We start from the raw sequence: 26088 nt of genomic DNA, 5'->3' as shown, positions 1-26088 counted from the left end.
CCGCTGCCTTTGCATGTTCTAAACGGAAAATTTACTTAGGAAATTGCTCTAAACAAAAAGGAAGAAGCGGATAACAGCAGTGTTTGAGTGCAGGTCAACTTCGCTCTTTAAAAGTGAAAAGTTATGGCTGATTTTCTAGCTGTTTAATAGGTGATAGTACGCCTTTAGCGAAAATTATATTGTTTTTAACTACGTGAAAAAGTAAAACTTAACAACGCCTTTGGTGGTGATTGTCAGCCTCGTTCCCATTATTATTTAAATGGCACCCGCGGCTAGGCGGAAATTATTTTGAGTAAAAAATAACGATATTGAAAAATTAACAACCTATTCAATTAAATCCCAATGGAGCAGAATTATTTCCGCGCATAAACCTGCACTTTACTCCCAACATCTCCTAATGTATGCAATTGGGGCAATTTGAAACCGAATTAGGGAGGGCGCATATAGCCCACAATTATTATTGGCAACCATCAAAGAACTCAATCAATGATAGGAACACGAAAAGTTTCTTAGCCAAAACGATTTTACGGCTTAAGTGCGCAATTTGCGTTGAAAACGCAACAACAAAAACACCAAGAACAACGTTGTTTATGACCCAAATGCATTCATAAATATGCGAGGCTGTCACGTCATATGATAATCACGATATCCAGAGCCTCAGGAGAACTTTGGGAACTCCGCTTTTCCCACTCCCTTTGGCCGCCAAATTGAGCCATTGAGGAAAATACTTACCGGCTCATGTGTTGGCCTCTTTCCTTTCAAACACTTCTAGAAAGTTCTCTCCATGTGAGTGGTTAGATAGCTAGAACCTCTTTAATGAGTGTACCCCTCAGTCTATCACTTTTCGGCTTTAAATTATGAGGGATTTTGTGGGTCAAAAGAAAACTTAAATCAATCAAAAGCTACTATGTAAAAAATCCATCGGACTAAATTACTATTTGTAGTCCACAACCCGTTTTAAAAAATCTTTAGCGCATGCAACTTTACTTCTTTATTAGTAGGAAGTCCTAAATCTATTCGGAGTATAACCAAATACATTTGAAGACTCTTTTTCGCTAAGTGTATGATGGGTGTTAGGAAGAAAAGGCAATGGCAATCAGTCGCGGCGATTTATGAAGTGACAAAAATTAATTTCAACTGTTAACTTATCGCACAACCAACAAGCAACACACAAAAGCAACAGCAACAACAACAAGAAGAGGAGGGAGCAGCGGCAGCAACTGTAGCAGCAACAACAACTAGTAGCGCCTTTTAAGGCTTTGGCAACTGCAACTGCCGCAACTGGAAAAAGCAGCCATGCGCCTTGGTAATAAAACTGTCAGACCCGCAGCCCCAAACGCCCCCTTGCCCCTTTTAGCTTATTTTTTTTTTTTTAACCGCGGCACGATAACAGCGGCAGCAGCGAAAAATGTCGTTTAAACTGTGACTGGACTGCTGACCGCATTTGGTTAATGTGAACTGAAAACTGCTGCTGCCGCGGACAGTTGCATTTTCTGCTCAACAGTTAATATGGCCTGAAATTGGGCATCGGCCAGGCATTTTGTAATTGTTTCTGCATACCCTAGCTTGGAGCAAAAAAGCGAGGTAGCTTGGGCATTGTAAATGATAAAGGAGAAAAAGAAAAATGTATCTCTATTTTAATACAAATAAAAAAAAAAATTAATTAATATCCAAAGTTGTCTAGTTAGAAATAATTGCTATGCTTTCTCCGTTTAAATAGTTTATTATTATCTCAAGTTCACTAATTTAATTAAAACTAAAATCATCAGCAGAGTGTCAATCCGTCGTTATCCATTATTAAGCCAAACCACCAAGAGGTTCGCCCAATTTCACACTCAATAGACAGCGACCTGCTTATCTATCATTTGACTTGAGCTCCCCATTGGGGCAACGAAAAGTCAAAAAGAGAATTATTAAAAATTCAGAAATTTCAATTTCGTATGTAACAGAAACCTCAAGATCACAACAATCAAGACTCGACAACGAGCTTAGGCCCGAAAAGACCACCCAAGCTGGTCGACAAACCAAGAGGCAAAAACAAAACCGAAGCCGAAACCGAAAAAATGTTGAATTGAAAGACAAGTTTCCGCATTTGGGTTTGGGATTTCATATTGTATAACTTGGGCATGGCATATAAAAATCATTTTTATAACTTCATTTGTGTTAATTTGAAAACGAGGCAACACCGCGTCGCGGGGTGTGGAGATATTTACAGCTGTCAAAATATTTTCTACAAGCAAATGACTTCATTCATCAGGCAAATAATATTTTCGAGAGACGTGGGAGGTTCCGGAATGGGGCAGGGTCGCCCTTTTGGCATTCGGGCTGGCAGTCAATCAAGTCAATCACTCGCACACAAATATGCATCTGGCCAAAACAAACAAATAATCCCCATAAGCCTCATTATTATGACTGCAGGCTGTGGGATACCAATGTACCTATATGTATATATAATATTATATATGCAGCAACAATGATAATTCGAGCCGAGAACTCTGGGCTTCTATCGCAATCTAATTAAGCTTGACGGCCGACACACACACGAATTGTTGCTTTTACTTAATCGTTTATTTATTGCTCACACTCTGATTCGGATGCGGATTCGGCTTCGGTATTCTGTCACTAATAATGAGCTTATAACCCCACCGATTCAAGTTGTGGTCATGTCTGCCTACTCGATATACGATTTGAATATTTCAATAATCAAGTCGCTTTTGCGGTTGGCCAGCCTTAATTGAACTCATTTTTCAGTTCGGTAGCTGGCTCTATTTTCAGGTTGTGATCGGTTGTTAGAACTTATCAATTAATTGATTGGAAAGTTTTCTGGAGGAGTAAAGATCTGCTGTAAAATTTAATTACGTCTGACTTAAATTTACTATTAATTTACTATTATTGTTATAATTGTTTTGATTTTTAAGGCTTTAAACACTTTCATAAATGAAGAAACAAACTAGTACTTTTTACTTTATTTACAACCTACGCAGATATTATTTACGCAATGGAAACTCTACAAGTAGTATCCAAACTTAACCCATTCCCTTTTGCCCCGCTGGCCTTTGTGGTGTTAATTGAAGCACATAACTCGCACCCAAGCCGAGTTTATGCCTCCGATGATCATCCGAGATCGGAGCCAAGGGCTTTCTTCGAGGCGGCGGAAATTTTGGGGACTTCCTTTGACAGCTCTCGGATGCCAGGGAAGATGTTGATGTGGATGTCATACAGCTTGACATGTCTGCAGGGATCGCTTTGATTATTTTATGTCAGTCAGTCACGACAGATATCCAAGTCGGAGAATCGAAGTGCGTGTGTGTGGTCAGCCGCATTTGTCAAGTTTAATTGGGAAGCGAGTTGGGTTCCCTTGGTTTCACTTTTCCCCAACCGAGGGGGAAAAAACAACAGAAAAAACCAAACCAAAAGAGATACTTTGCATGCCCAGCGAGCCGCTGATGCTTCCCTTTATTTCAGACACATGTTTGGCGTCGGCGTCTTGGACGTCGTCTTATTGTTTGTTTATTACTTGTTTCGCTTTAATTACTTGTTCGTGATGATGACGACGACCAAGATGCTTATGCTGATGCTGATGGAGCTGGAGATGGAGATGGAGGTGGAGATGGGCCCGCAGAGAAATCGGATAGTCACACTTATTGGAATTACTGCTTCATTATCATCTCTAAAGAGTTTTGGCCAACTTTAAAGTGTTAGTGGGAAAACAAAAGGTGCCTGCGCACCGAAAACTGGTTCAGCGATGGCCCAAAGTGGAGTGGAGTGGAGCAGCCCCAGCCATCAGCCGTCGAGTGTTGGGTAAATAATCAGTTTGGTTAGTTACTCCGCGGATAATTGAGAGATTCTAGCATCGTTCCAGGAAGCCCCCACAGAAACCGCAAAGGCGCCAAGGGGGCAAAAAAAAAGAAGAAAAGGGAGAAGGCAATGTCAACTGGGGATCAGCTATTGTCTAACTTTTGATCTATATACCAGGGAAGCTCCCTCAACTGCAGAATCAAGACAAAAAGGATCGAGTGGTGAAGGGGAGCCACAAACCCCCTCCCCCTCCCCCTTTTGATCCCCACAGCCAAGTTGTTGTTCAGCGAGCCAAGTTCTCGGACCACCCAAGTTGACAGCGAACACGAACAGCGCTTAAGCTTGTCCTGTACTCGCAGACCGGCAGAAAAGATGCTCTGGAGATGGAGCTGCACTGCAGATGGAGTTCGAGTCGGAGTTGCAGCCTCGGTTGGAGCCAGCGAGGCTGCTGCCTCACATTTTGGCCAAGGGGACCGCAGACGAAGACGTCGTTACAGTGCATACAAATAAATTTTATTAAGCAGTTAGAAACAAGCCTTAATGAAATGCACCACGAGCAGACAGAGTCGATGTCTGATGGACTGCGAGATGGAAGCTGGAAAATGGGAGATGGGTGCGTGAGAATGTGATAAACGAAACGAAAGACTAAGAGCAAGTGAAAGGAACTAATTAACGGATATAGAGGAAATTAAAGCAGTAATAGTTTTTAGGTTTGGAAGATTAAAAATAAAGGTTAAAAGGTTATGTAAACGATAGTTAATTAAGCATTGCAGGGCATTCATATTCCTATCATCTAAGATAATATTTGTATCACATCTTATATCATATTTGATTTCAGTCATTTCATCGCATCCTCTTATATCTTTACTCATCTCTAACTGCTTTAATCCTAAACTTGCGTATAAAGATGATCTTTTCGCTGAGGGGAAACGATTGAGGATCAGATCCGATCTGATCTTAACCAGTAGCCGCGATCGGTTGGACACTGTGGAGCTACTCAATTTGCCGGCCTTGCCAATGGCTGATGTACACCAGATCCCCCCGTTTGCCGATCCTCGATTCCGATTCCCGGACTGATCGTCGTGATCGTCGCGATCTTCGATCTTTCGAACAGCTTCCACTCATCATCAGTTGAATGCAATCGTCGATTGTCGATTGTCGTTGGCCTGTTGCCGGTTTCATTGCGATTTATGTGCGTAATAATTGTGACAATCACAACAAATGCGAATCCTACTTCGGAGCCGCTGACAATCGATGATAATGACGATACCGATGATCGCCGGAGGCAGCTTTATGATCACTTTTGTCATCATTACTGCTCTGGTGGCCGGAGCGAGTTCATCTCGGGTAATTAAACTGCATTTGCCCGATGAATTTATGCCCCATTGCAGTTAACTGGGGGAAATAAATTTCCTAAAGTAGGCTTGTAGGTAACACTGATAAATCAGGTGAATACAAAATGGCTAACGGAAAGTATTGAGAAGCGGAAAAATCGTTACATAATCTACTGACCTAGAATTAAGAATCAATAAGTATTATTATCTAATCGCATCTATAACTCCTTTTAACACTGGGTGGTATCGTGTCATGAACGGATCCATTAGCGACAAATTATAGCACTCCGCTCGACTTCACTCAAAGCCCAAAAAAGATACGCAAACTTGGTGTGCGTGGAAACTCAATTGCCCGAGTTCGAGATCGGTTAAACTGCTTCAATTGCTCGGGGCGCACTCGCACAAATAGCCACCGATTTAGTTTTATTTTTGGTTTTTCTCTACTGCCACAACAAAAAAATGTGTAAAAATAAGAGAAACAGTGTCAATAAGATTGATGGCTCGAAGCTCTAGCCAGTGCCAGCTGACGAGTGTCCACCACGAGCTCATAGATAGCTGCATTCAAAACTGGCTCGGAGTGAGAACGAGTATCCGAGTGCCCGAGTATCCGAGTATTCGAGTATCTTTGTATCTCTGTATCTGGGCATCCGTGTGCGGCTGTGCGCCACTTAAGTTCGGTGTCAGTCAGCTAGCGGGGTCTTGAAGAGCCGTCTTTTCGAGGGGAAGGAGAGGGGTGGGAGGGGGATGGAGGGATCGCACGATGATGTGGGGACCACACACATTGCAAATGTTGATTGCCGACTTGACTGACACTTTTTGATAAGTTGATTAAAACGTATTTCTGCCTCGGACACATTTATTCTGCCGTCTCCGAGTGCATTGACATTGAGAAGCTCTGATTGAGAGTGAGCGCAAAGAATGAATGGGCTCTGGAATTCGTAATCTCTGTGAGTCATTACCGATCACGGTCAATTACGACCGGTGGCTGTCTTGGCCACTCTTGGCCAAATCCCACATTTCCCAGAACAACAACTACTTGAGGCGGCAATTAACGCGCTCGCGATTAAAATCGCCTGGCAAACGCGACACGAAATTGCTTAATTAGAAACAAAAATGGGTTCAACTCGACTTCATCTCGATTAATTTGTTGCTCTTTTACGTTTACGTTTGCGTTTACTCTACGAATTTGTTATTTAATTGTCTGCGGGTCGAGGGCCTTCGGCATCGATTAATTGCCCGACAAGAGCAAAAACTATTTCGATACCATTTTGATTCGAAGCCGATCGGGCAACGATTTAATTGCCATTTTAAAGGTTAAATTATTTTGTAGCTTATGCCCACATTTGGTATTGATTAATTGCAATTGACTCTATGCCAAAATTGGCTACTGGTTTCCGATCCGATCCGATCCGATCCGACGTTCTGATTCGATTCGACACGAAATCGAAGCTGAAATTCGCAGTTGAGTAACGAAATTGAAACCACAAAGGAATGTGACATGGAAAACGGTGGGGAATGGATTCGGACTTATGTGTGATGATTGTGGGGAATTGGAGTGACAAGTTGTCGGAAATCTGTTCAGAGCATCGGATACAACATGATATTGCCAGCAGGAATTTTTACAAAATTTGATAAAAAAGTTGGCTGAAAATTGGCCAAAATGCACTAATTTCAAGTCTATAACTTTTCTAATTTTAATCCGATTTGAAAGTGGCATACCTCAAAATGTTTGTATTTGAATTCTTTAACGAACTGCATCATTAGTTATTATTTTTTTTCCATATTTATGATGCAGCTTGTGCAAATGTAAAGGCACACAATTTCATTGCCTCTTTTTATGAAAGAAAACCCCAAAATGACAAGACATAAGAACTCGATTGGCTCAAAGTGAGCCGGGCTTCAATCAGAAGAATGTTGTCCATTAACAAGTTGTCTCCAGAGCAGCTTTCTTATCCCGATTCCGCCGCAAAACATCTGCTGGATGAGTCCGTCCTTGCCTTGATTTCAACATCTGTGGGGAGCAAGGAATATTTGCATTTAAACATCGTAATCATATTTTGAGCTTATATGCTTTATTATTCGCAGTTAGTTTTTCTGTCAATTTGGATGATGATTGAACTGCCAGTGATTGAAACATTTCATTACGGAGCTCGTTGAAGATCCATCTGCGTGGCTTATTTTTTGGTGGCCTGGATTTAAATAATTGGATATGCGTGTGGTAGAGTGCAGGAGATTTGGGTTCCAACTGACGACGTTCAATCTGCATTCGAGTTGACGTTGATTTTAGTTCCTGTCCGACCTTCCTGGCGCCTGAACCCCCTTCTCTTCAAAAGGGGATCCACTCTGCAGCTGCCCGGGTACTCGAAAAACTTCAGCTTGGGGTAACTTCTGCGGTTAATTTCTGCTTGACTAAACGATTTGCCATTCATTGGCAATGCCGAGAGCCGAAAGCCCCTTGCGGTTGTTCAGTTGCACAACTCTGGAAATAACAACCGAAAGAGGAACAAATTTATGGTATTTTAATATTGATTTGCAAGTTAAGCGATTGCGTTCCGTTCTGTGGTCTGGGTGGTTCATTAGGGCACTTTGCGGCCGAAAAGGGGATTCGGAAAATGGTTGGGTCTTTTCGCATAATTTGGTACAACTACTGCCTTTTAAATCGGTGTGCAATAATTTTAAGTAACCAAACCATACGGGTTGTAAGCTGAGAGATGTTAAAAGCTACAATGTCAAAAAGTTAGTTTGGTTAGGTAATTAGCTAATTTTAATAGTTCACATGATCGATGACAGATAACTCTTCTAGCATTTAACTTCAGACATATTTTTTCATGACTTTGATCACCCTTCAAACCCCAGTAATAAGCAAATTAGGAACTCATTTTATCATTGAGCTGTGAAAGTGGTAAAAAATATATTCAAAATGTCAGAATCTTCCCCATATATTTATCAGTATTTGCCTAGTTACAATGTCTTTTTAAATAAGCTTGTTTGAATAAGTAATTTGCACCTTCAAGTGGTTCACATGATCGATGACAGATGTCTCGTTCCCTCATGGCCCAAATACAATTTTTCCATCCCTTTCTGAGAACTTGGAAGTCAAGGTCCAGTAATAGACCATACCATGGCTTCCATTTCTATTTGATACTTGGTCTGTAATTTTTTTCAATGGCCATTGCTTTAAGTTGTCGTTAGTGGTTGTCTTTTTTTGCTATTCGGTGGTTGTTGTTTTTGCCGTGGGACAACACTTGTTTTCATTTAATGTCTTTTTAATGGGCAAAGCCATGTTTGCTTTTCATGTTTATATTCGTTGCGTTTTCCTTTATTGAAATGCAAAACCATAAGGCAAGGGGGCAAGAAAATTCATTTTTTCACTTCAAAAATATATATAATTTTATTCATTCTTATTTTTTGCTGTTGTTTGTTTGTTCGCTGCTTTTTTGTTTGTTTGTTAAAGTTGTGTTTTTCGAGTTAATGATGTTGTTGCGTTGCTTATGTTGTCGTTGCTGTTGTTGTTGTTGTCGTGTTTGTGTCGTGTGTCGTGATCGCACCCAAACAGGCCAAATGCCCCTTACCACCTCACCTTTTTGGCCAAGACGAACGGCTTCAGGTGCTTCGGGTTCTCTTTCATTTTGGTAGCTGCTCTTTGACAAACGCGTTTGTCTGCCCAAGTGTGCAAGTGTGTGTCTGTGTGTGTGTGTGTGTGTTGGCCATGTTTTCCTCATTGGAGCAATTATTATTTATTATTGTTGTTTTTGTTGCCGCTACTGATGTTGAGCAGGTGAGCAGGTGTTAATTGTCAGAGTTGAGTTCGTTTTTGGCTCGCCATCTCTGTCTTTGCTCACTCGTTCTGTCTCTGTCTGGTTTCTTTCTTAAATTTAGTTGGGGACTGCCACTTGTTACCTGAAGGTGAATTGAGTTGCTGGCGGCTTTTCAAGTGCTTCCACCGCTTAGAATTGAGTTCAGAAAAAAGGCTTTAAGCATAGGAAAATATTTGATTATTATGTCTTAAGGTTCTTTTATAACTTAAAATAATTCTGAAAATTTAATAAATTGGTTTTTATCTTCAAGTATAGATAGTATCTGGAAGACAAGTAGACTAGCTTCCCCTATTTATCTAGACCATTCCCCCCATTTTCAAGTGATCATCGCAACGACCTTCTGGTTCAATTAACTCGCATCGGGGAACTTGTTATGGCCCCTTGTTAAATCCCTGTCCCTGATTTCAATTCCCCCAGCAAACACAATAAACGATGTGTCCGTACAGAACTTAACCGCAAAACGATTACAAATGGTGAATAATGTAAAATCCATCAACTGCAAATCAGGCGAGTGAGCTGCTGCCTGACAGTTTGTTTGTGTGTCTAAAGCGGCCCGAAGAATCCCGGCATTTCAGGGGAGGGAGGCAGGGGGAGACGGTGGTTGAGGATCCACCAGATCCACGATCGTTGGCATGTGGCAAAGGCAGCAAAACTGGAAACCAGACAGTCCGTAGCGCACACACAAAATGCCCATTTGATGGACCAAGGTAAATGGAAATTGCAGCACTGGGGAAATAAACAAAGGAAAGCCAAGACAGGCAACTGGAAAAAAAAGCGAAAAAAAAAAACGAAAAACCAGGGGAGTGGGTGGGGCGGAGAGCTGGCAAATATTTGCGCTCCATTGAAAATGCGGTTAGAGCCGCTGGAAAACCCCACACCAGTCCGCCCCCTTCGCTAAATTGTGGGCGGTGAAAGCTGCGTAAGGCGGAACTAACTGTTGTAAATTTGTTGACATTAGCTGGTCGCATTTACATGTGCATTATATATGGTATACTTAGTGCTCATGGCTACCGCAACAAAATGAGTTATTTTCCACTTTGCCAATGGCAGGCCGCAGACTTGTCATTAAAAATCCATTAACTATAGTAGCCAACTGTTGTCGAAGGAGTTTTGTGGTTCGATCCGAGTGTTTTTTGGGGGCAGGTCAAATGTACATGACTACTGGCAGACAGGCAGACAGCAGGCGGTTAACACTGAGAGAAACTGCCGGAGCGAAAACGAAAACTGCGGCTAATAGATCTTATTAGGGTTGGGGCGTTGCTTGGGTTGAGTTATTTACGGGTGGCTTGAAGCAGAAAGGGAAAGCATGAAATGGGTTTATTTTCGCTCATCATGACTTTTTAATGGGCAACTTTCGATTTTATTTAAATGTAAGTCAAAGGAAAGAAATCTCAGTAATGAAAAATACAATCTATGCAGGGTGACTTCACTTATGGTCTTAAGTTATTCTGAAATACTTCCAAATAGACCACCCATAAATCGTCATGCCCACAGAATGCAAATGATCCGGTCCGAATGAAACTAAACTAAATGCATTAATGAACAATCGGCAATTGGAATTTTTGTGTAGTGTAATTTACGAGTAGGTCTCTGTCACGCCTGGCACATGACTCACTTGGATCCCGCCATATCTCCATCTCCATTTCCATCTGGCAGCCCCAAAAAGCCCGCAGACCACACACAAACCCAAAATAGGAAGCGGGATGGAGGATCGGAAGAGTTTTCATTGTAAGCTATTAAAGTGGGGAAAAGCGTGTGTGCATTTTTAAGCCAAAGCATTCCGCTTTAAGCAGCCAACCATTCATCCATCTATCCATCCATCCATCTGGCCACCCACATTGCCGAAGGGGTGAAGAGGGAGTAGTATTCGTTCAAAGGGACCGACATGTCAGAGATTTGCAAAAATATTTCACAACATGAGAAATGCGATGCAGCAAGATGTCAACCGAACGCACAAAACACTTAAAGATGCAGTTTTCCCCCTAAAAGATCCATCTGGAATGGGGAGCATAAATCACACTGTTCGCCGGATTGGGCGGGGGATATAGCTGGGTGGTATTATATGTAAGGGTTAATGCGTGCGCAATGTCTGGCCTTCTTACAACCAATTAACCAGCAAAGATTTCCGTTGCGCTCGCAAATCAATCGAAATCGAAAAGAAAACGAAACCAATATCGAAATCGATGCAGCAAATACCAGAAACTGAGGATCGAGGGGGGATATCGGGGAGCAGGGGCGCCACACAGACTTAATTAAGTCATCAACCAGAAGGCAGGCTAATTGGAGATCTGCGCCGCGATCGCGGCATCCAACGGATACCAGAATCGGGGGACAGACGCAGATACGGAGATTCAGGGAGAGGGACTCTGGACTGGATGGAGGGATTGGGATCGATGCAGGAAGAGGGGGCTGCGGGGAGAGGAGGATCGGGCCAGATCAGTGACCACGAGACGCACCCGCAACTCGAAGGCGGCGGCGCACACAAGAACCACATGATGAACAGCCAAAGAGATGATCATTATGATGAACTCCGTTTGGTGCACTGAAAATAAGATGAGTTATAGAGCAAGTTATAAAAACTGCATTCAAATCTTAAGAAATGAATTCAAATAATATACGTTTTTACCGATATTTATGAAAATTAAAATTATAAAATATTGGTTCAATCATAATGTATAAATGATATCTTGTGACAACTTTTCTCCCAGTGCACTTCTCGATGATTCAGTAAATCAGCGGAGACCACACACATGTGCATGTGCTCTTGTATCTGTGTGTCCAGCTAGGAGTTCCCCGCTATCGCTGTCTCTGTCTCTCTCTCTCTCTCCCGAGATTTGAGATGGAATGACTCACGGATCGAACCTTAAAGCTGGCAGTTCTTTTTTTTGGCAAGGCGAAGAAGGCAGCAACAATGAGGAAAGCGGAGCAGCAGCAGCGGACCACCTAGCAAGATGGTCCAAAGCTGGGACCCATTCCCATTTCCATTCCCAGGCTGCCTTTAGGGTGGTCCCAAACTGAACTCTGCAATGAAGAAGGCTCTCCCCTAACACTCGACGACATAATCTTGGGACAAGCCGAAAGACGAGACACTTTTTGCGGTCAACATGTCCTGTCAGCAAGCGTGTAAAGTTTAGTTACACTTACCCACAAAATTAATTGTTTTATGTTTTTTCTGGTTAGGAATTTAAAAATAAATAAAAATGTTGGGTGTTTATAGGTTCTGCAATTGTAATTAAGTATCGTTTTTTAGTCATAATTAAATTTTAAATATTTATGTACAATATGTTGTTGGTTGGACCTCGTTGTATAGTGTTTTTCACCTGATTCCGATGTTGTTGTTTTTTGTCTCCTGGCTTATCTGCAATGTTTTTACATTGATTCGGGACTACCAGTTTCTCCTAAGCGATGTTTTTCCCCCCTAGTAACACATTTGCATACCGTAAATGCAGCATTGACATTTTTATTAAGCGAGTAGTTGGTTAATGCTGTTAACCCACGAAAGCCAACGGAGCCTGACCACACACATGCACACTTGGACACGTGAATTATTTACCCCCGATTGCAATTACAAAACACCGATAGGCATCTGGTTCTTGCAGAAGAATTTGCATTTGGGGAATTAAGTAACGCGCGCGAGTTTAACTGCTCTCCCCTCCTGGACGCACCCCTCGCTTCCGCTCTTGCCCTCTCTCTTCGCATATAATTAAGCCGTGGAAGCCTGGAAATTGCGAGCAGAGGCAGCGACTGCGACTGCGCAGCTGCACTTGGGTGGTCCCCTTTGCTCTCTTGTCAAAATGTGTGGTCTTTATTAATAACAACAGCAACAAACGAAGGGGGAGTGAGGAGGATGGGGCGAAGTTTCGCTGTCGCCAATACAAAACGGATGTGTTGTTGTTGTTCTGTGTGTTGCCTTCGAACTTGTTGCACTGCAACTTGCATGCGCGGAGATCCGCGAGAGCCAAGGAGTTCGCGAGAGAGGGGGACTGGGGGCCTGGGACTCTCCCTTTTGCTCCTTTGATTTCTTCCGCAGAAGCTGCAAATTAAAACATTCCTCTCCGCTCTCTTCTGCTCGCGATTCTTTGTTTGCTTTGCTGATGACGATCATTTCGCATTAAGTTTAATTTAAGTTGAAATTAGTTCGTTAATGAACTCATCAGCAACAGTTTTTGACTTTTGTTTATTGCTGCAACCATATGGGGGATATATGCGCTATGTTATGGGGATAGGGTATATTAGTTTTCAACAGGACTTGTAGGTACTGACTTACAAACTTGCAATTTATAAGTAAAAAGAAATATTTTAAGCATTATTGTCTTGACTTCTTAGGTTTCCCTTTTTCAAGGCGCAATGTTTTTGCTGCCGCTCCTTTATTTTTTCTTTTGGCCAAATCCTAATGAGTTAATTAAGAAAGGCAAAAACATTGCAGCCACACAAAACAGACAGCTAACATGGGGATAAATAAAACAACATTTGAGAAACACGAGAAACGCGTCCGAACAAGAAGATCACCTCTTGGAAAGATTTAAATAAACTATGTTGCAGCTGCAGCAGCAGACGGAAAGAGAAAGAGACGGGGCTAGCAGATGATGAATCAACTATCCCCGTCTCATATTATTAAATTCTAGCACGCGTGCAAGTAATTAAGCCCCCAAAGATGAGACATCTCTGCCTATCTCACACACATAGATCCCCGATATCGTTATCGAACATGTTCATCTTGCACGCTCGGCGGTAGAGAATTGCTGGAGAGAAGATTTACGAGAAGAGGGACCTGAAGAAGGGCGCAGAAGAAGCGGACTGCAGCTGGGGAGAAAGTATGAGGTTGGGTTTTTGTTAGTCGGTGCCTTAATGACATGCTAATGACTCCAAATGAGTTGACTTTAATGTAATTGAACAATTAACTAAGATAAGGATGCGGTCGTTCGGTTCGGTTCGGTTCGGGGAGGTCAGGGGAGAGTACGGGTGAAGAAAGAGAGGAAGCCGAGAAAGGTGCCTGGGGCTTTGTTTAATTTTTTATGGTCCACTGAAAATCGGTAAAAAGGAGGGAGAGTTCCTTTTAAAATTTAAGTACTCAGAAAAATACTTATTATATAGATTACGAAAACCTTCATTAAAAACTTTTTACGTAAAAGGTATTTAAATTTAAATTGGTAACTGAAACTGGTTTCAAAACTTGGCTTAAAACTATTGATAAATGTTTTCATATGGAGAGGTATTTACTAAACGATCTTCAAGTGCTAATTTCTTTATTCATAAGCTATCGATACATCCGCTGGGGCTTCTTCGCACCCTCCTTTAGACTTGGGTGCCCATATCATTGTTTATGCAGCACATGAAGCTGCGGGAAACAAATTTACTTGCATGCCACAGATTCAGCTGGAAGCTGCCTCCGCTTTCAGCTTAATTGCGTGCATAAATTGTTTCAATTTCAATAAAAAAGCCAACTCACTGCGAAACAAAAGCAGAACAGAAATGTTGCACAACTGGCCTGGCTGGAGAGTATCAATCAATGTGAGAAACACAGCCAGGCGATTGTTTGGTTGCATTTTTAGTTTGTGTAATTAATATTCTGTGCACTCACATCACAGATACAAAGATACACAGCAACAGAAACCGAAACAGATACAGATACAGATACTCGGCGCAGATACGGATGCTTTGCGGATACACTCGTGTTAACAAGCCCAACGACAATTGACATCTGCTGCTGCCACTGTCGTCTGGTTTTGTTTTCAGACTCCTGACTAATGGCATAGAATTTGCCAAGTTTGAATAATGAATGTGTTCTATATTGAGCGTATGTTGGTGTACAAGATACTAGATCAACCTGCCGCACGCCTAATGCCCGACATTTTCGACAAACGCTTTGTAATTGAAATGTAAATTGAGGCCCGGGCTTAATTGATATGCTCGGCTACCACTTTGGCTCGATTGTGTTCAATTTGCATCTCACTAAATTAATTCCATCCCAGGAATACATCATGAGTTGACGGTTTTCAAGGGGTAGTTAGGTGGCTCTCTAAGTTGGGGGTGGTTTCTACGTTGAATAATCGCAATAAAAGCTTTGACACGCTCCAGCGATTTACATTGTGATAAGGGTTATTATCGGGTTTCTGATTTACAACGCTAAGGAAATAATAAATACTGTGAAATTGCAGGTTTATATGCTGTTTAATCTAACATTCATAATTTAAGGTTCCGGAAAGCAACAATGCTTAAATGAACATCTGATGTAAAAAAGGTATTTCAAAGGATTTTGCTTTAAAGAAATGCGAACTAATTACTCATGTCATGATCGAAACTTTTGTATTACTTTGTACAAACCACTTTTTTGTTATCTCCGCCCAACGAAGTACTAACAAATTTAATTAAATTTTCGATTCCCCCGATCCCCGCCCCTCGGAGTCAATCCATTCCACTTAATAATTGAGTGTGGTTGCTGCTGAAGGGTGGCGACTGGTGGGTGTACAAGTGCTTAAACAAGCTTTCATGCAGCAAATTCAATAAGCCCGAATCCAATAAAATCCACCCCCAGACGCCGTGGAGCTCTCCATCATCACCTCCCCAACCCCCGAAGGAAATTGTTTGAGTGCGGCTTATCTTGTCGACACACTCGTGGGTGATTTTCCAGGACTTTTTCCCCGGGGGGTGGTGACAAAATGTGGCTTATGATTAGCGTGGAAAATAAACAAGGGAAACAAAGAGTCCGGGTTTGTGTTCACTTGTTTGTGGTTTGTCATCTTGTTCTGCTAAATATTCATGCGGATGCACAACCCTAAGTTCGAGTGGGGGTGAAAACTCTGCCATTTTTTTGGGGGCGTTGCCGGCGGAAAAGCTGGCAGAAAACTCGTCGGGCAAAATCGTCAACTCGAGGCTAATAACTCATTTAAAACGAGTGCCTGACAACGTTGCTGTTGTGCTGTTGTTGCTGTCGCTTGTTGCAGCTGCTGCAGCTGTTGCAACAGCAACAGCAACTTGGCCCCAAGAGCAAAATAACTTAATTTCATAAATGGCCACGGAGAGTCGCTAAAGTGGAAAACGGCTTTTAGCCGGCTGAAAAATTTAGCTGCCATGTTTGACTCTGAATCCAGTCGACTGATTGACGTTGCCACTAAGCAATCAGCCATGCAAGTGTGTCTGTGTCCGCGCTATTAACTTGGCCAATTCGTGTGCTTAATTATGCTTGCAACGCCGGCTCCGGCTTTTTTCCTCTAACGTTCTTCTTTTCATATGCCAAAATTGCCTCTGTCTGCCGCCGTTTTGGCTTTTCTTGCATGCAACATTTGCATTGATTGTCGGCTCTTTCGTCTAACCAAATTGCCGCCAGTCAGCCAACTGTGGCTTATGGAAATTATTATGGTGACATTTTCATTGCACGGCTAATTGGGGCCGCGAGATTTGGAGTTTTGGGCGGGGAAAAGACTTGAAGTCCGGGTCGCGGCAAGTGAGTTATTAAATGGCGCTCAACAAGGCGTATGAGTAATGCCAAATTGTTGGCAATTTCAGCAAAGTGTTTTCAGAGTTGTTCACTTGGGGCGGTGGAAAAATTGTTGAATAAAACCAATACAAATTTGGTTATGCAAACGAATTCACATAAGCAATAAAAAAGAATTGGAAAATGACTTGTAATGTCATTAAATTGTTTGCACAAATAGAAAAAATAAAAACCTGGCTGGGTATGTACAATTAAAAACTGTTTAACGCACTCTCACTAATTTTTAGCTTTCAAAATACCATTTAAGCACCACTAGAAAAACAGCGTTAATTAAATTGAAACCTTTTTGAGTTATTATCGGTACTTTTTACAACCAATAGCCACAGATTACTTATCCAATGCCCACGCCCACTTGACTGGATTTGCTCATTCCCTCATTCAATCACTTCGAAATCCAATTCGCTTGAAAGTTTGCTGGCAAATTGCGCAAAACAACAGCAAACAAAAGTCAATTGAATGCAGCCGAGGAGTCGACAAATCGAATCGGAAATTGAGAATCTGCAGCAGACAAACTGAGCAGAAACGAAAGCAAACAAACAAACAGAGTAAGGGGAACGAACACGCCCACAAACGCAGATATGGACACACAGATACTACGGATACGGATACGGATACAGATACTTTCGCCACCCCCTCCCAACTCCTCAAACCCGTCGACGACTATCAAAAGCTCGTGTATGGAAGCTGTCAGCTCGAGTTGAATTTAATTAAATCCTTCATGTCGGCGTGTCTGTTAAAAATAGACAAATGACAGTTTCCTCTTCACGGGAAAAAGGGAAAATCGAGGAAGGATGTGTAAACTGCAGGCAGACAGGAATTAGCGGGGGGTGGCGGGGTCTTTATCGGAGGATAAGGGCCAAGTGCAGCTCCGATGACAGTTGAAATTGAAGCACAGATTACGACAAAAAGCTGAAATTGAATTGAAATTTGTTTTGCCTGTGTCTTCGCTTCGCTCCTTCTTCCTTCCATAATTACTTAATTAAAAGCGCCGAGCAAACAACAATCGCGCGAAATCGGGCCAGCCGGAGGATAATAGTAATTAAAAGTCGCCAGATCGAAGCGTGAGAATTTTAACAAAAACGCTGACGGGGTTTGCTTCCAAAGCGACATCCAGAGCATATCGATAGGGTCCGCGGCTGAAACTGAATGGAAACGATCCCATCCAACTTCAGCAGGTTTGTTTACGTTTTAAACACTCTTGCAAGTTCAAGGGATTTTGATTTTTAAAGGTGGTTAGTATCACAGTATATGAAACAAGTTTAAATTTAAATTTTTGTAAGCTTAGAAACGGGGTTTTATTTAAATGGATTGCTTCTTTTATATTAATTTTCTTGGTTCACTTTCCCATCTTAAAGTGTATGTCCATGTTCTTTATTCTTATCTCCTTAAACACCACAACAGCTATCCAGCTCCTGGAAATTGTCAAGATGCCAGAAGAAGGGGCTGGCTTCACTGAGCCAAGAACTGATCGCGTAGTCTTCTATGCGGCGTCTTCTGGCGCCAGCAGCTTCCTCTCCAAGTCTTTTCTTCTCCTTTTCTCGCCCAACTCCGCTCGAACATCAGACAACCTGCTGACGTCATAAAAACTTTGATAACTTAATTAACAACAGAAAGAGCAGAGCAGCGTCCCCAATCAATTCGGGTTCAAAATTCTTCGGCTGCTGCTCCCTTGATTTTCTCAAAAAAAAAAAAAAAAAAAAAAACCGAAACTGATATCAATACCGTATCCCCGAATTTAAGGCCAAAGAATGCGGTAGGTAAACTTAGCCAAATTAAAAGTGATCGCATCATTTTATCGATAATTTATCAAAGCCGAAAAACCCAGTGGCGAATACTCTCGAAACTTTTTTTCGGCCAAGGGCTCGGGTCCATAAAGGCATATAAAAGTTCTCGGGGGAAAGGGAAAGGGAAGGGCGACCTTTGGAGACCATGCGAATCGGTCGACGTGTGTGGTCCACATGGCGGAATCCAAAGCGACGTCGTCGTCTTCGAAATTAGCATAAGAGCCCGATCATGATGATGATGTTTTTGTTGCCGATGACGCCGATGATTATGATGATTATGCTGCCCCGGTCGAGCGGGAGATCAGCTGCATGGCCGAGAGAGCAAGCGTAAGAGCCAGCTCAGAGGCATGGCCAAAAGCCGGGCCATAAATCCACGGCGAACACCACCGCACAGGTGGTCAACTTGGGCGGCTCGCCCTGCTGATATTTAAAACAATCTGTTGTGCTTTTCAATTACTTTATAGTACGTACACGACATACGAACGATCGGCCAGGCTTTTGGTTTTGGCTTCGGCTTTGGCTTTGGCTTTTTGTCTGCCACACAGCTCAGCCATAAAAAATGGTTCAGGAGCGGAGCCAATCGATTAAGGGAGTGGAGTGGTCATAGACCTGTAATAATATTAATTTGTTTTTGTTTAATAATTCAAAATCTAATGTAAGATTACCAATTATGTATAATTTTAGTGAATACATCTATTGTATATTGTTCATATTTTATTTCCACTTGTCACTTTGAATGCGCTCCTGTTTGCAAGATACTGTGTCTGCTCCGTACTCTGGAAAAAAAATATGAAAAGAAAAAATCTTATGAGCTCAGCTGTACTATTAATTGTTTTATTAAGACATTTCAAGATTTAACATGCCATACACCCTACCGCACAAAGTGCAGGGCATAGCAGACTCTTGAAAAAGCTTTCTTAATAAAAATTTAATTGTATTCAAATGATGCAACAGAGTAAGCAAGAACTTAATTTTTTAGGGAATAAATATGAATTTTAAAGCTACTATACAGTAGATAGAGAGTTAAATTGAGATGTTGATTTACTTTGTGGAGGGAACCCAGCAAGTGGCTTAAGCTTCACTAAAGCCAAGTCCAGGGATCTGGACCTTCTGTCGAAGCCCTGCATCTGGGGCGGAGTGAGTCTCGGTCCGATCTTCTGCCTCACTGCCTTTCCCCAGCCTCAGCGTCATCAGCAGCGTCATCATCATCGCGATTGTGGTCGTGATCATGGGCTCGAAGACGATCATCGGCGATGAGGACCCTTGGTGTGGTCCGGTCCGAGTGGTTTGCATCTCGGTGATCCGTGGAAGATTGATGTTAATGTCGGCATCGCCCTGGTGTGAACACACTTATTCGCGTATTTGTTTTGCAACCCTGCCATTTGGCCACACACGAAGTCCACGGAGGCTCCCAAAAGGGGCTATCGCCGCTAATAGAGCCATAAAGCGAACATTTATTGATCTACAAATTATTTGGGGGCTGCCGCTGGGGCTGAGCTCCGATTTTTTGGCTGCTTTCGTGGGCAATCTAAATATTCATTAGTGTCTGGGCGGCGGCTTGATTGGTCGGTCGGTCGATCGCCTCAGAGATCGCAGCGTTCTTTCGATTTAATTTTATTTTTATGGCCCCCAGAACCCGCTGACTACCGCAACCGACAGAAAAGCAAATAAACAAACACTCCGTCGATATCGATGCGATACCTTTCGTTTCGGGTGGTCTCCCAAGATCAATGCCTCTGATGTGTTCATTAGGGTGAAAGTAACTCGCAGGCCCACAGACTTTGACTGATCTAATTGGAGAAACTAGAGCTGCGATCGCGATCGAGATCGAGACCGAGAGACTGAGGATTGCGTTAATTGAGAGGCCATAAAAGTGCACTAATTTAGTCGAAATATCCATAGAAGCGTAAAATGTTCACACCTCAATTGCACAAAGCCAGAGCAACGAGTCTATTAAGGCGCGCTAAGCTCGAGATACATCCACACTCGCAGTTGCAGTTTCAGATTCAGATACATGTGCAGATACGGACACAGATACTTTGGCCGGCCATATCGGTGTCGCCTGTACTTGAGGCCTCCGGCCAACTAAAACTTAAGCTCGAACCCAATCTCAATCTCAATCCCAGTTGCAGTTCCAGGCCACCTGATGCTCAGCACTGGCGGATTGATTTCTGTTTCTTAATGAAATTGTTTGCTAATATCAGCGGAAAATGCGGTTTGCAATTTGTCAAACCAGTTGCGGCCGGCTCATGGACCCAATCAATGCTATAGGTGTAAGCGATATCCCCGACAGGGTATTGAATCGCCAAAGGTGTGAGAGCGCGTAAAAGGTTGCCACGGAATTCACTGGGATCACTGTGGAATCTTCGCCTTATTAGGGCTTTCAATAGCGATTATCTTCAGGGGAATAAGTTGGTATATTATATTAATATTTCACTGTATTTCGTTTTATAGGTAAACGATTTTGTACAGTGAAGAACTTACTTTGTGATGGAGTAATTATAGTTTTCCCCAAGAAGCACAATTATTCCTTGCTTTCATTTGCCGACTTCAATTTGCGTTTGAGGCAACATGTTTTGACACCTCCAACTCGCCCATGGAGCATATTCAATGAAGCTATTCCCTGCGATGAAAGAACCGCGAGGACAACTTGGCCAATTTCATATGCAAAGCCGGCAAGGGCTATGCAAATTAGCCACCAACTCTGTGGCAGTGGCAACAACAACAACAGCAACGAAACCATAATAACAAAACGACCGCACTGATAGAGCAATTAAGAAATATGCTTAAAAATATTTTCATGCAGGAGAGCAAATTATGCGGTGGAATGTTGTCGCTAGCCTTTGGCGTTGGGTTGGTAAGAGCTAGTTGGCCAGTTGGCCAGTTAGGTTGGACTGGCTGAAATGGCTATTTTCGATCGATTGAGCGATCGATAGACGACGAAACGCTGGCGAAGCTTCCAAGCTATTTACGATCAGCGGCATCGTTTGTCATCCGGCGATTGCGGCTGTGATTGCGAGTGTCGCGCTGTCCGCGTCAATCACTCCACTCAATCGAACGTGCAATCAAACCGATGAGCGACGCGTCGTCATGTCAATATTCATCAGTGTCGCCAAACAAACCGCAGTGTTAATTTGCCTGTCTGCTCAGGTTGGTTTCGCTTTGTGCGTGGGATCAGAACGATGGTTACAATCCCCGAATCACCGAATAACCACCGATCAATCATCGATCGATCGAACGCTTTCACTTTCCACATGTAAATTTTCCCCAGCTATGTGTTGTCTTTTATGGCTTATTAATGGCCTGGAGTCGAATGTGCGATCATTAGAGACAGATACGAGATACGGCGATGCGAGATGCGATCGTCTCGAAACAGATCGCTTACATCGAAGCTCGTCGATTGAAGCTTATGTGACTGGTTCTCGATCGCCGACCGACCGGCTCCGTCTCGATCTCCATCTGAGTCCGAATCTGTATTTGTATCTCCATATGTATCTGTATCTGTATCTGTATCTGGCTCGCTTTCTGGCTTTCTGGCTCCCCTGTGACGCGATCGCCGCGGTCTGTGTGTGGCCCGTTAGTTTGAGGTCTTTATAAGTCAATTTCGGTGGGGCTTTCAGTTGCAGTTTGGAGCGTGAGTTACGAGTGTCGCACTGGAATACTCCGCCACGAGATCCTTGGCCATTCGCCTCCTGCAGGAATCATTCCCAGTCATTCCGCGGACTTAATTGCGCTGCTCTCTCACTGGCAGGTTCATTCATTTGCCCGGCCTAAAAGGTAACTCACCTGGCCGACCAGATTCCTTTTGCTGCCTTGCTGCCTGGCTGCTTTTGGCATTTGCAACTCATGTTAAGCATAAATAAAACAAATGCGTTTATTTTAAACATATGCCCCAGTGGCGGAGGCAGCCGGCTTTTTGCTCAAGCTCACTCGGTTAGCAGTTGGCTTCGCCAAGTTGGGTCATTGAGGCTGCTGATGAAGACATCTTCCCGTTTTTGTTTTCTCCGCCGTCTGTTCTTGCCCGTTGTTGTTTTTTGATGAACAGCAATTTATGTGTATGTGCGTCTCCGTTTTTGTTTATTTCTTGGCTGGCTTAGCAAAGAACAAGGCCACTGCTCGGCTTCTTTTTGCTGGATTTGGTTTGTGGTTGAATGCCGAAAAACATTGGCTCTTTAGAATAATTGTTTGATTGCAAGAAGCAGCGGTAAACAGCTAAAAACCGCAAGGAACAGCTTTCATGTTTGCCAAAAAATTTTAAATTTACTGAACATTTTACATGTTATTAAATTTATGTAAGCCAAAGAACCTCCTTTGAATAATGGTCTTAAATAATTCACTCTTTATTGAATTGCCCTTAAACCATTTCTTTCTCAAATTGCCTTTAAGTACTGCGTCCTTCGCTTTTGATTGAGTTCATATAATTTGTATTAAAGCCAATTTGAAGTAACCCCCCAGGGACAACCTCCAGGAACTCCCCCGAAAAACAACTTTGAAACTTTTATTGTGTCAAATTTGCGCAGCAGAGCAATGAAAAATTTAACACGCTATAAATCACAATTTCCACAAGAGGAAAGAACGGCAAGGAAAAGATTTCCCTTTTGGCAATTGTTGCATTGTGAGACTTCTATTTTTTTTTTGGCAAAAAGGAAAACTGGCAACCCCTTGGCAATGTCCTTGCGACGCGTTGGCATGCAGCTCGAGTTCAAGCTCGCTTATCTACGCTTGCCAACATGCGTTTTCCTTCAGCGGGAAAGCGGAAAAGGGGGTGCTTTTCCCGGAGGCGGAGGTCACCGTGACTTGGATTTTCCCTGTCGTCGTCATCGTCTCCCGGCTGTCTGACAGGTTCAAGGTCTGAATTTCCCTGCTCCGGCTGTTTGTTTTTATTGTCGGCTGCGTGTGAAATTTAAAACCGTGATAACACCTTACAACAGCCACGCCTACTTGTCAACCCACCGCCCCGCTCGAGTCCTGCGATATTTTGGTTTAATTTCGCGCCCGTCGGCAGCTTTGGCATTTTGTTGACAAAATTGATTTGTTCAATTTTTCCAACGATTTAACTTAGGGCATGACTTGGTTGCGTTGCCATTAGTGCCGCTACATTTGTTTTGAAGGTTGTTGGGGCGGCTGGCGATGGGCGTTGGGCGTTGGGCGAAAAGTGGACGTGGCCGAGTGGGGTCTTAGAGAATTTTTGCACGTTTCGCCGGCCGAAAGTTTCCGCTGAGCCGCGCTGACGTCGAGGAATTTAATCAATTTCCGATATTTTATTGATTCGCGTTAAAAGTAAATTAAATTTTAAATTGCCCCAAGCAGTTTACCTTAAATGTTCTAACCTATATCATTTGCTCTCTTTCTTTGCAGGTCGAAGTAAGTACAAAAGGACGAGAACCGTGGCTCAGTCAACTGGAAGTTCAGGATCGATAAGATGGTGTTTGGTAGTTTGAAGGAACTTAAGAATGGGAAATGGTAGAACTTACGCGAAAGCGTTATAAAAACATTTCGTTTATATGATATTCTTATAATAGAAAAACAGAAGAAATTGAAGTCTTTAAATAATGATTTGCTAAGCAAGCAAGCAACTATTAAGAGTCTGTCTCAAAAGACACAAATCAATTTTCAGCCAAGATAATTTCCCCAAGAAGTTCATCCCCAAGTAACTCGCAAATGCCTTATGATAGATGGAGCTCTTAAATTACAAAATACTTGCCACATATTTGACTTTCGTTTCGAACATCTTGCGGTCACTTGACTCGTCTTCTTTGACCAAAATATTCCCATTAGTGAAACCTCATAATCGCTTCATCTCTCGTTTTGCGTTTTCCATTTGCATTTCGGATACAGTTTTCCCAACTATTTCCGAAACGAGCCAAAGTTTGAAACCCCATTTTCGGCTAGAATTTTATTTGCTCGCTTCTGGCCAACTTGCGGGCCAACCCACATCAAGTGGCGCAATTCTCTGCGCCTGTCCGCCCCGAATTCTGCTAATTAAATCCAAGACAACTCAAGTCGTTCCCTTTGGGGTTGTTTTTTGGGATATCCTTGAGGAAAATTAGCCACAGTCAAAAGTCATTGCGTTGATTACTTTTTGAAAATGACGCGGGCAAATTTCCACCCAAAAACTTTAATTGTTTTAGCTGGTGAGGATCGCAAGGGGAGAAGGAAAATGGGGAAGACCTTACAGCGAGGTTGTCTGGACGCATTTAAATGTGAATTAATTGCCGGGCTGCGCTGCATATATGAGGCGCAGGATTTATGTCCGCCCGATGAGTCGGCAGTCGGACAGGTTGAGGTTGAGGTAGAGGTAGAGTTCCAGGCCCAGGTCCAGTCATGTTGGTGCCATTAAGCGCTCCCCGGAATTTTTATGACCTCCGCACTCAACTCATCTCATTGTGTTTCCGATTTTGCAGGTCCACGGGCGCGAAAACCCAAGAAGCCGGCGACGTCCAGTTCAGCGGCGGGCGGAGGGGGCGGGGGCGTCGAGAAGGGGGACTCCACGGACGGGGGCGGGGTGCCCGAGGACAAGAGGCCGCGAACGGCCTTCAGCGGGACACAGCTGGCCAGACTGAAGGTAAGTCGATATCCGTTTATATTTACCAATCATGCACTTAAGCTAACGACAAAGTTAATGATCAAATACAAAGGGAATATTAAATTGGTTGCGAACTGGTGTTAAATAATTGAACAAATTTGAAGAATACCATAAAAGAATAATAAAGTAGTGGCTAATAATATTGGTAAATATATCATTTTAAAAACTATTTAGCTACTCTATTGAAATTGATTTTAAATTAGTTTTGCTACTAATTGTCTTGAATAAATAAACCAATTTTTAAGCACAAATATAATAATATAACAGAGACTTTTAATCTTTGAAGTTTGTCTTGTTTATCTGTTAATTAGTATTACTCTATCCTTCCCACCCTAATCAAAATTTGTATATTTTTTAATTCATAGCACGAGTTCAATGAGAATCGATATCTGACGGAGAAGCGCCGCCAGCAACTGAGCGGCGAGTTGGGTCTGAATGAGGCCCAAATCAAGATCTGGTTCCAGAACAAGAGGGCCAAGCTGAAAAAGTCGAGCGGGACCAAGAATCCACTGGCGCTGCAGCTGATGGCCCAGGGATTGTACAACCACTCCACGATACCGCTGACCCGCGAAGAAGAAGAGCTGCAGGAGCTGCAGGAGGCGGCCAGTGCCGCTGCCTCGAAGGAATCCTGCTAGAGGAAGGGGTCACTAGCAATATCTACGATCTAGTATTTATGGAGTAGCGTGTAAGAGTAGGTTAAGCAATCCTTAACGATTAAGTTGTACAATATTCTAGTCCAGCGCACACGCAACTGAAAAGCAGAATCGGAAACCGAATATAGTAAGTCTCCCGAAGAATTCCACCCGAAGAAAGCCCGAGAAGAAGCGGTTGCGTGAGCGCTTTGTATAATAGATTCATAAATTCACAACTAAATAATTTAATAAACATTTAAATTATACACGCCGTGTTGTTGCTGTCGTTATCAAAGAATTTTGCATAATTTTAATTTGATTGCCATATGTGTTTATGGGCCTCGGCCAATCGGCCAAGTGGGTGGTCTCCGTCTTTAGCGATAAAGCGATATACATATTATATATAAATTTCCATTTTCCGTGGGCGTGGGCATTAATTACTCAATTAGCAATGCGCGGATCAAAAGATTGGACGACCGGCCGCAGCAATTGCGGGAATTACATTCGAATTAAATTCATTATGCAAATCGAAGTTTAAAGCTGCTATCTCCCAGCATAATCACGCCTAATAAACGGCGTCTCGTCTCGATGGCAAGCATTAGGTATACTATATTATTAAAGTCCCTCCTTCTGCGGTTTGT

General features: G+C 42.7%; 1 protein-coding gene across 1 annotated transcript in view; it reads left to right on the top strand.

Moving 5' to 3' along the window:
• The window catches only part of LOC108086460 (homeobox protein invected), a 30365-nt gene extending 4652 nt beyond the window's left edge, over positions 1-25713 (top strand). Inside the window, exons 2-4 of the mRNA XM_017183386.1 lie at positions 23588-23593; positions 24634-24794; positions 25181-25713. Of these exons, the coding sequence (XP_017038875.1) occupies positions 23588-23593; positions 24634-24794; positions 25181-25450 (437 nt within the window). The 3' untranslated portion in view covers positions 25451-25713. The remainder of the gene's footprint in view (positions 1-23587; positions 23594-24633; positions 24795-25180) is intronic.
• The last annotated feature ends 375 nt before the right edge of the window (positions 25714-26088 follow it).

The sequence above is a fragment of the Drosophila ficusphila genome, unplaced genomic scaffold, assembly GCF_018152265.1.
Source record: "Drosophila ficusphila isolate 14025-0441.05 unplaced genomic scaffold, ASM1815226v1 contig_414, whole genome shotgun sequence".
Taxonomy (NCBI): domain Eukaryota; kingdom Metazoa; phylum Arthropoda; class Insecta; order Diptera; family Drosophilidae; genus Drosophila; species Drosophila ficusphila.
The sequence above is the reverse complement of the archived record's forward strand: the minus strand, read 5'-3'. Positions and strand labels throughout refer to the sequence as shown.